At 38.6% G+C, this 11,411-nt stretch overlaps 1 protein-coding gene across 1 annotated transcript in view; it reads right to left on the reverse strand.

The window, feature by feature from the left end:
- The window catches only part of GDPD4 (glycerophosphodiester phosphodiesterase domain containing 4), a 92,595-nt gene that overhangs the window by 67,978 nt on the left and 13,206 nt on the right, over nt 1-11,411 (reverse strand). Inside the window, exons 2-3 of the mRNA XM_017533059.2 lie at nt 9,467-9,670; nt 7,325-7,428 (exon numbers count right to left, since the gene is read on the reverse strand). Of these exons, the coding sequence (XP_017388548.1) occupies nt 7,325-7,428; nt 9,467-9,655 (293 nt within the window). The 5' untranslated portion in view covers nt 9,656-9,670. The remainder of the gene's footprint in view (nt 1-7,324; nt 7,429-9,466; nt 9,671-11,411) is intronic.

Genomic DNA, 11,411 nt, shown 5'->3' on the forward strand with positions numbered 1-11,411 from the left:
TCTCTCACCACTCCTATTCAATATAGTATTGGAAGTTCTAGCCAGAGCAATGAGGCAAGAAAAAGAAATAAAGGGTATTCAAATAGGAAAGGAGGAAGTCAAATTGTCTCTATTTGCAGACGACATGATTGTATATCTAGAAGACCCCATTATCTCAGCCCCAAATCTCCTGAAACTGATAAGCAAGTTCAGCAAAGTCTCAGGATACAAAATCAATGTGCAAAAAACACAAGCATTCCTATACACCAATAACAGACTTAAAGAGAGCCTAATCAAGAACAAACTGCCATTCACAATTGCTACAAAGAGAATAAAATACCTAGGAATATAACTAACAAAGAATGTAAAGGACCTCTTCAAGGAGAACTACAAGCCACTGCTCAACAAAATAAGAGAGGACAAAGACAGATGGAGAAACATTCCATGTTCATGGTTAGGAAGAATCAATATTGTGAAAATGGCCATACTCCCCTAAGTAATTTACAGATTCAACGCTATCCCCATCAAGCTACCAATGACCTTCTTCACAAAAGTGGAAAAAAACACCTTAAACTTCATATGGAACCAAAAGACAGCCCGCATAGCCAAGTCAATTCTAAGCAAAAAGAACAAAGCAGGAGCCATCACACTACTGGACTTCAAACTATACTACAAGGCTACAGTAATCAAAACAGCATGGTAGTGGTACCAAAAAAGAGATATAGACCAATGGAACAGAACAGAGGCCTCGGAGGCAACACAACATATCTACAACCATGTGATCTTTGACAAACCTGACAAAAACAAGCAATGGGGAAAGGATTCCCTGTTTAATAAATGGTGCTGGGAAAACTGGCTAGCCATGTGCAGAAGGCAGAAACTGGATCCCTCCCTGACACCTTACACTAAAATTAACTCCAGATGGATTAAAGACTTAAACATAAGACCTAACACCATAAAAACCCAAGAAGCAAATCTAGGCAAAACCATTCAGGACATAGGCGTAGGCAAGGACTTCATGACCAAAACACCAAAAGCATTGGCAACAAAAGCCACAATAGACAAATGGGACCTAATTAAACTCCACAGCTTCTGCATGGCAAAAGAAACAGTCATTAGAGTGAAGACAGCAACCAACAGAATGGGAAAAAATTTTTGCAGTCTACCCATCTGACAAAGGGCTGATATCCAGAATCTATAAAGAGCTAAAACAGATTTACAAGAAAAAAACAAACAAGCCCATTCAAAAGTGGGCAAAGGATATGAACAGACACTTTACAAAAGAAGACATATATGAGGCCAACAAACATATGAAAAAATGCTCATCAGCACTGGTCATTAGAGACATGCAAATAAAAACTACATTGAGATACCATCTCACGCCAGTTAGAATGGCCATCATTAAAATATCTGGAGACAACAGATGCTGGAGAGGATGTGGAGAAATAAGAACATTTTTACACTGTTGGTGGGAGTGTCAATTAGTTCAACCATTGTGGAAGACAGTGTGGCGATTCTTCAAGGACCTAGAAATAGAAATTGCATTTGACCCAGCAATCCCATTACTGGGTATATATCCAAAGGATTATAAATTGTTCTACTATAAGGACACAGGAACATGAATGTTCATTGCAGCACTGTTTACAATAGCAAAGACCTAGAACCAACCCAAATGCCCATCGATGACAGACTGGACAGGGAAAATGTGGCAAATATACACCATGGAATATTATGCAGCCATCAAAAATGATGAGTTTGTGTCCTTTGTAGGGACATGGATGAAGCTGGAAACCATCATTCTCAGCAAACTGACACAAGAACAGAAGATGAAACACCACACGTTCTCACTCATAGGTGGGTGTTGAACAATGAGAACACATGGACACAGGGAGGGGAGCATCACACGCTGGTGTCTGTTGGGGGGAAATAGGGGAGGGACAGTCGGGGGTGGGGAGTTGGGGAGAGATAGCACGGGGAGAAATGCCAGATATAGGTGAAGGGGAGGAAGGCAGCAAATCACGCTGCCATGTGTGTACCTATGCAACAATCTTGCATGTTCTTCATGTGTACCCCAAAACCTAAAATGCAATAAAATAAAATAAAAAAAAAATTTCCAAATGAGACTTTTTCTATTAAAAAAAAGCCCAATTTTTGTGTTCCCAAAGTAGCATATGAGAGAAAATTGTTAATGATTTGTTAGGAGAAACACTTTTATGCTTGGTCTAGGTATTACACATCAAAGAAATTCAAATCTTCATCTCAAGAAGACAGAAATTACCTCCTCTCCATACAAAACCTGGAGAAATTTTATTTTTTAAGATGCAAACTATAGGTTAGTGAACATACAACTACATTAATAGGAATTAGAAAGGAAATTCTCCTTGCACAAGGACCTTAGATATGCTAAGAACAAGTAAACAGGTAGACAGCCTTGCTGTCAAAAGGTATCCCAGATCAAGACACTGGGAAAAGTACTCTGTAGAAGATGAGCTAACAATCAAGAATCAGAAAACATGTAAGGGATGTCAACAAATGAAACCCATGAAGCCAACAAATAGAAAAACTTTGACCCAAGAAAACATAATTAATAGAACAATCAGAAAAAAATCCACTAAATAAATAAATAAATAAATAAATAAAAATATATTTAAGATCTTCCGTGATGTAAAGCAAGGATTCACATCCATGAAACAAGAGTAGGATGTTTTAACCCAAGCAAAGGTGGTTAACAAAACAATGAAACAGAGATTTTGAAAAAAAATTTTTTGAAATAAAAAAACTTGAAATTTGGCCTTAATAGCACTCTAGAGGTAGCCAAAGAATTAATCAGTTTAACCAAATCATGATATTGACTTTGCTTTCGATGTAATAAGGAAAACTTAAGGTTTGTCATTTCATGGTATTCTTCTTCTCATCATTTTACTGGCCATATTGATATTTTATTTTAATCCCTTTCAACCTAAAAGGTTTTCTTTGGGATATCCGATCATATATAAGTATTACTATTAGTTTGGTTTACTTCAATGCCCTCTCACCAAACTCAGGTGAAGTTCTCACCCCCCAGCTATGGATTATAGGCTAAAAAAGAACTGGTTTTTCTCTCTCTCCCTCTTCTACTCCTTCCTATCCCAGTCACTATACTTACTCTTGGTGGTAGTGGTGTGAAAAAAGGGAGTGAAAAGAGTGAGAAGGAGTTTGCTTATGTGACTGCCTGAACATCAGTGGGAATTGAAAAAGGAAATCTTTCTTGGCCATCACTTCTTTATGCTGGGAATATACAATGCTGATGACTATGCAGTAGGCTTACTCAACATGAATGTGTCCAATTTAGGCTTCTTCTAACTTAGTATTTTTAAGCAGTTGTCTCTCTGCTCTGGACCATTATGTTATAACCCTCTAGCAGTATAATCACACCTCCATTTTGGATGTAGGCCTACTCACTCAACCAAGACAGATTTTTTGGGGCAGCCTAGTCAATGCAACCTACTCATCTAAAAGTTTCTGTCACAATGTTTAAAGAAAACTTCAAGGACTCCTTCCCTGCCTCTCACAGCTGTAAGATGCAACTTTCTTGCACCTTTCCGTAATACATATTACAATGTTTTATATCAGCATCACCAACTGTCAGCTGACAGTAACTGTAGATGAGAAAAAAAAAGACACATGGATGGTAGAAGCCTTAGGAACAGTCACATAGTGAGAAAGAGAGAGACAACACATAGAGGGGGAAAGAGGGAAGTTACAGTTACCCTACCAGAAAATTCTGCTCTCTCTAGCTAAGGGGAACAACTAGAAAAGCTAGACAAAATGTTTCGAAAAACCTAAATGAAGGCATCAGACATCTACCAGACAGTAAAGAACTATGGAGCCAAGATCCAAAAAAGGAAGGAAATCCAGAGACAGTGTGGCCTTTGAGGTAATTTTTCTCTAGAAGAATTGGCTGAGGTACAGGAAGCTCGTAAACTTCATAAGTCTACAGGTGAGAAGGTAATCTTATAAATGCAATACACTTTGATTTGGAACCTTTCAGGGTTACTTCCTAGAAGTAAGCACAAACTTTTCCAGTTTGTGATTTGTGGGGGAATGAATCCTAGCTTTGAAGCATCTAAATGTGTGAACAGACATTATTAGTCTGCTCCCTCTAGGTACCGGCTTGATGGCGTGCACAGCTCAGGCCTCTCCTCTTCCTAACAAAGTCACCTTCTATGGGACACCTAGGGGTTATTTGTTACACAGGGAAAAAAAGATTCTAGATGAAAGATCAGAGGTGCATGATGAAATGAAGAGCAATTAAAAAAAGTAAATATGTAGGTTAATCTAAATGAATATGAGCTATACAAAACAACAATAATGTCATATGTGGTTAGAAAATTATGTAGGATTAAAATACATGATGAGAATGGCTTATAAGTCAGAAGGAGGTAAATGAAGTTAAGGTGTTTCAAGATCCTTGTATTGTCCAGAAAAAATGTTAAAATCTAATTAATATAAAACTTTAGTGAGTCAAGATTCCATGTTGTAATTTCCAGGGTAGTTACAAAAAAGCAAGAGTGAGTAGGAGAGAAAATATGGGTATATCCTCTAAGTTGATAGAGGAAAAAATGAAGTAATAAAAAATACTTAATATAAAATAAGGCAAGAAAAGAGGGGAAAGAAAAGAAAAAGCAGGGCTGGGTGTGTTGGCCCACACCTGTAATCCCAGCAATTTGGGAGGTCGAGGCAGGCAAATCACTTGAGCTCTGGAGTTTGAGACCAGCCTGGGCAACATGGGGAAACCCTGTCTTCACAAAAAATACAAAAATCAGCTGGGTGTGGTGGCTTGCACCTGTAGTCCTAGCTACCTGGGAGGTTGAAGTGGGAGGATCGCTCAAACTTGGGAGGCAGAGGCTGCAATGAGCCAAAATCACGCCACTGTACTCAGCTTGGGCAACAGAGCAAGAGCAAGACCTTGCCTCAAAAAAAAAAAAAAAAAAAGAACACAGAACTGATATGACAATAGCATTTGAAAGATTATGAATGTAAGCTCAAATAAAATATATTAGCGATTATATTAGTTCAGAGATTTTTTTTAATTTGGAACATAAAGTATTGCCAAACTGAATTTGAGAAACTGAACCATATGCTATTTATAAGCGAAACTTCCAAAACATGAGATATAGAAACATTGGAAAAAAAAGGATGGAAAAGATAAACCATGCAAAGCTAGTATAGCTATATTAGTTATTATACAAAATAGTCTTCAAGTTAAAAACGTATGAAGAAAATTAAAGACTATGCTGCAACTTTGCACTAGGATCAAAGACTTCATTGGTACTCAGACTTGTGACTAACTTACATGCTACATCCTGGCAGAAGAGGATCACAAATGGGAAATGGCTGCAAGGAAGATCATGGAAGCTGGCCAGTTGGCATCTCAGTCTTGGGAACAATGGTGAGGGTTCCAAGCCATGCTTGTGGTCAATGTAAAAGCCTGTTGTGAGGAATATTTCTGTAGAATGCCTGGAAGAGCAATTCCAAAAAGTGGCTAGGGACAAGTGCTCAACTGAGGCATTGTGTAATGGAAGTAATAATGACCAGAGTGACCAGTGTCATTTTGATAACCAGAGTTTCCTCTTACCACTACCACACTATTTTTGCTGTCTTGTGGTAAGCCCCAGGTCTTTGATACCACTCAAGTGGTGGGGAGAGAGGCAGAAAGATTTGGATATTAGACTTTGCATAAACCTTGTCAACTATGGATCTCAGAGCTGGTATTTTAAAATTTATAAATATAAAGAAATGAATTATCTAATAGTAATTATATTTTAAACTGAAATACAAGTTCTGTGGAATAATTCAGAAACTGGCCCATAAATAAAATTGCAGATGAACCAATGAGAAGGCTAACTGATAACCCCCAATGGATAAGTAGGCAGAGGAAAATAAATTTTAAAAGGAAAGAAATTAGTTAAATAAACTTGTTCTGAAATTAAATTATTCAAATTAAAACAAAAAAATTTCATCAAGAAAAAACTTTCATAATATTAGACTATTTAATGTTGACTGTCATATAGCTCTATTTTAAACAGAAATTGCTATAACATTTTGAGAAAGTACTATGGCAATAGACATAATGATTTCTTTCTTTTTTTTTTTTTTTTTTTTGAGACAAGGTCTGGCTCTGTCACCCAGACTGGAGTGCAGAGGGCCTCTTGGGCCCAAGAGATCCTCCCACCTCAGCCTCCTAAGTAGCTGGGACTACAGGCACACACCACCATGCCTGGCTAATTTTGGGGCATAATACATTTTCACAATGTTTATTCTTCTTGACTCAATAATGCCTCTTGTGGGAATCTATTCTAGGAACATTAGTCAGAATACAAAGATTTCTCTGCATTACTAGTTTATAAAAACAAGAAAACTGGACACACTTATAATGCCTAATAATTAAATGGCTAAGTGTATTATAGCATCTGTCATGAAATATTTTTAAACCATTTTAAATGATATTCATTAGGAGCTTTAAAATGTTGTTTAAATGCTTACAGTTATTTTAAGCAAAAATGAAAAGTAAAATTAGGTATACGATATGAGCATAATAATATAAAAATAAGCATAGAAAAATATACCAAGTGATTATCTCTCAAGAATGAGAATAAACATATGCCATATTTTCTAACATTTTGTATTTTACACATAAAATAACAAACCATGTTTTACTTCTATAAAGGAAAATATAACTGTATTCCATTTTTAAAAGCCCCATATCTGAACAAATTTTTTTCCCCCAAATACCAAATAACAAGTAAGATTTGCAGGAAGGTTAGAAGACATCAAGCCAGAAAAACTAAAAGGGTGGGGACAGTCCCGGAGTAGGAGTTTAGCCATGAAAGGGTGTTGGAAGGAATACCTGTCACTGTGTTCAGAATCCTAGGAAGCCCCTTAGGAACAATATGGGAAGGAAGAGGGTATAGAAGCAGCAGAGAAGGCAGGGTTCAGAGGCAGAGATCATGAAGACCAACTAGTTTAGGTATCAGTAACTCAGACAAAGAGACTAAAGAAAAGATACCAGGCAAACATTATCTGAGTAGAAGGACTGTGGACATTGGAAGCATGAAGCTTCCCACTGAGCCATGTTTGGTCTAAGTGTGAAACTGAGCACAGTGGAAGAAAGTGCAACAGGTTAGGGTGCTAAGCATCCTACCCCAGCCCCAAAGGCAGGTCTTTCACCCATAAGCTGAGGAAAGCCCAGTTTTGTCTGCCTTCCCTACTATGTCACCAGATCTTTTCAACCTGAGGTAGAATCCAGGTGGCTATCAGACCAAAATGCCCTTATACAAATGAAAGTACAAAAAATGAAACTCACCAGTCAAAGTTAAAGTATTCGTTGGATGTTTCTAACCACAGGAACAGCAACATCACAGATAAGACAAATGAAATTATCAGGCACGGGCAAAATAATTGCTCTTTCTAGGAAGAGAAAAAAGAAATCTAACTTAGCTCCATTTATCCTTGCTACCTCAGCAGTTTCTATATACACTTGCCAAAGGTCATCATAGTTGCAACTGCCATGTATTACCCTCCTGAGGCTGGAGTGATCACGCTCTTCTTTTTACCCCTACCAAATCCTGTATAAATCTATCTATAATCTTTCTTACACTGAACTGGAATTACACATTTATATGTTTTATCTGATGCTACACTGCTTCCTCTTTGAGGAAAGGGAACATCTCTGCATTACCAATACATAGCATAGTTTCTTGAATGTAGCTGACTCTAGACAATCATCCGTTGAATTTATCTGCCTCTCCAGTTACCACGTTTTCTTTAGTGATTAATTTATTGAGTAATTAATTCATTCATCATTAATCAGTTCATTTAGTCATCAATCTACCCCACTGGAGAAGAAAAGAGGAATCAGAGTTAAAGAATGAATTTTTTTTTAAGTACCTATTTGTTCTAGTAAAATGCTAGGAATTTTACAAGCTACCTTCATTTGATTTATTTCTCATTAGAGCCATATGAGTTAGGCATTAACTAATTTTTTGCAGAAGAAAGCTCAGAGAGGTAAAATAATTGACTCAAGATCATGCAGCTAAGAAGTGGCAGCAGCAGGACTAGAACCCAGATCTGTGTAAGCTCAAAGCCAAAATGGAGGTTATCATTATGGAGGAGGTACTGCTTTCTCTTTGAAGGCAAAGAAGTCTCCCTGTGTTAGTTTTGTCCCTTCCAGTAATATGTCCTCCACACAATCAAATAATCATTCAAAACACAGCTCAGACTACATCACCAACTTAAAGTCTTTGGGGATTCTCTATTCCCCACATGGCAGAGGTCAAATTCTTAAAACCACACAACACTGGACCCATCTCCCTCTCTAGCTTCTTTTCCCCTCACTTCATTCATATCCTCTCCTTCAACTAAAATAAACCTATACCAATCTCCAAACTCATTATGCCCTTTGGTTCCTCCTCCAATGTCAATTCTTTACTATCCCCAATTCTCTACCTATCCAATTCTTAATCACCCGTCACCTTCTAAAATAGTGATCTTTGGCCCTCCCTTGGTACCTGCCTGTGCACATGCACATACAGTTACAGCACTTCTCTTACTATATGGAGATTGTGTATGTGTGTGTACTTATCTTTCCCCACAGCAGATTGAATTCCTTGAGAGCTGGAACCATGCATGAAGCACTCGTATTATCTCCAGTGACTAGCATAGAGGCCAAATATCTGGGCAGGAAAGATATAGGGGACAGAAGAACATTCCTGCCTACTCCAGGGAAACTTCCCATTTCCTACCCCTTTCCTTGTGTTCCCCACCCCAGGTATAAGAAACTCATGATTTAATTGGTCTGATTCTAGGACCCTAGCTGGACCACATTTACAAATAAGTAAAGGTACATGATTTCGCTCTTCTTTTCTCATTTCAATGTGCTGATCATTTAATCTCTTATACCATGTTGCTCACCAAAGGGTCCCAACATATGGCTTACAAATAGAAAGATGGCCTAGAAGAGGCTAGGCCACATGCCACCACTCAGGCTTACTAGAGCTCTTCCTTTGGGAAAATCAGGCACTAGCTTGACCAATAATACAGGAGCACCTTGTTGCCCACTTGCTATTTTTTTCTCCTGAGAAGAGAAATTCACAGAGGAGAGCAAATTACAATTAACGCATCCCCATAATCCCTAGACAAAAATATCTAATTGTACCCAACCTCACTTTTTCTTCAAGATTTACTGAATGAATAAATGCAAAAGGGAATTAATGAATAAATGGATGACAGAGAGATAGTAAGGAAAAGTGAAGAATAAAAGTGAAAGAAAATGAAGAAAGCAAGTACATGTTTTAATAAGTCTAACATTGGTGCAGTACTTTTATGGAAGAAATGGAGCCCTAGCATCCCCAGTCCCGGAGACTGTAAAGAGCCCCCATGGGGCCAGGGGCCAGTCTATGCTCCCCACATCTGAGAAAATGTGGTCCAGCTCCTTATCAGTCCATACCCAACTGCAGCAACAAAATCCAACTTTAGTTTTTTCCCATTTTCTGAATTTCCAGAGGCAACTATAGCAGCCAGTAAGGAAGGTGACATAGCGTTGGTGGCAGGAGATGTGTGAAATCCATGGATTAAGCTTTTTTGGTTTTCTTGTCTTGTTCCTCTTGGGCTCAATCCTGTTGACCTTCTTAAACATGATTCAACCCTTTGGCTGGAAAGACAAATAAAATAATCAGGATCTACTGTAGCTCCCCTTAATGTACCTTATCCCACCATTCTACAGAAAATTTTATCAATGATAGATGAATTTTTAAAACACTGTTTATAACAAAGGATAATATATTGGATTTGGGGCAGAAGAATAGAGCTTCTTCCTACCTTTCCCACTAACTTTTTGACTGTTTATTGTGATCATTGTACCATTTTAGGTTTACTTTTCTTACCTCTAAAATGGGACCATATTCCCTGTCCTCATCAACTAATAGATGCTGAAAGAATCAAATTAGATAATACATACAAATATACTTTGTAAATTGCAACATGCTGTTGAAATAAGTTGAGAAAGTAAAGGCCCAAGTGAGGTATATGAAAATACAATCCTTGAGTAACAAGTGACTCAGACATACAGCTGGCTGCTTCTTCCCTTCCTTTCCTCTCCCATGTGGAATCAGTTAGGGTTAGCTTCAGTTATGAATAATGAAACCTTCGAAACAACAATGACTGAAATATGATGTTTATTTTTCCTTTGCCAACAAAAAATATTTCAGAGATAGAAAGAACAAAATATATAGCATGTGGCTTCACAATGGCATTAAGAACACAGGCACCCACCACAACCTGCACCTGTGTACATCATTAAGGGGCCTGTGGGCAAGCCAACATCACCTGGTACCACTACCACCACCAATGCCTACCCACATGTGCCACCTGGGTACCGATATACTGACCCACCCATCCTATTGCTGTCACTACTAGCACCAGTGCATGCCACCTGGGAAAGCGACTGGCATCACTGACACCACATATGCTCCCCAGGGCTCCAAGGTCCCACCCACCTGCCCAGCACACTGCTGACACTGTCAGTACCCAGGCAAGCCACCTAGAGACCTAAAAATTGGCCCGCCTAGACCTGCTAACACCACTGCCTATGTACACTGGTCAGGGGCCTAAGGACAGGAACACTCGGCCTGCTACCACCACCACTGGGGCCTGAGGATTGACCTGCCTGATGTCCCCATTGCCAGCAAAGCCTCACCACAGCCTCAGTTAACAGCCACAGCCTAAACCACTAATAAAATCACAGACACCAAGGATACTGATTATAGCCAAAGAAATGCCAGGGAGACTATACTACTACATGAACCCAGAATCAAAGCTAAAGTGCCCTACTCAACCAACACTATAGATAAATCTACAGAAAAAAAAAATCTTCCCCTATGAAAGCCAATCCAAAAAATTAGGAAAAGCAACTGTTACAGCAGATGTGCAGATGCCAACATAAGGACACAAGAAACATGAAAAAGCAAGGAAACATGACAACTTAGAGTATCAATAATTCTCCAGCAAGAGATTCCAACGTATAAGAAATGTGTGAAATGCCTACAAATAATTTAAAATAACAATTTAAATATACTCAGTGAGATACAAGAGAACACTGATAAATAATAAAAGAATTCAGAAAAACAATTCAGAAATCAAATGAGATAATTCAATAAGGAGATATTATTTCAGAACCTGAGGGCAAGTCATTTGAAATAACCCAGTAAGGTGAAAGAAACAAAGAAAGGAAAGGAAAGTAGATGGGAGGGGAGGTGAGGGAAGGGGAGAGGGGAAGGTAAAGGACAGGGGAAAGGAGAGGGGAAAGGAGGGGGGAAATGAGAGGGGAAAGGAAAATGGAAAGTAGATGGGAGGGGAGGTGAGGGAAGGGGAGAGGGGAAGGTAAAGGACAGGGG

The sequence above is a fragment of the Cebus imitator genome, unplaced genomic scaffold (assembly GCF_001604975.1).
Source record: "Cebus imitator isolate Cc_AM_T3 unplaced genomic scaffold, Cebus_imitator-1.0 Scaffold79, whole genome shotgun sequence".
NCBI classification, from domain to species: Eukaryota; Metazoa; Chordata; class Mammalia; order Primates; family Cebidae; genus Cebus; species Cebus imitator.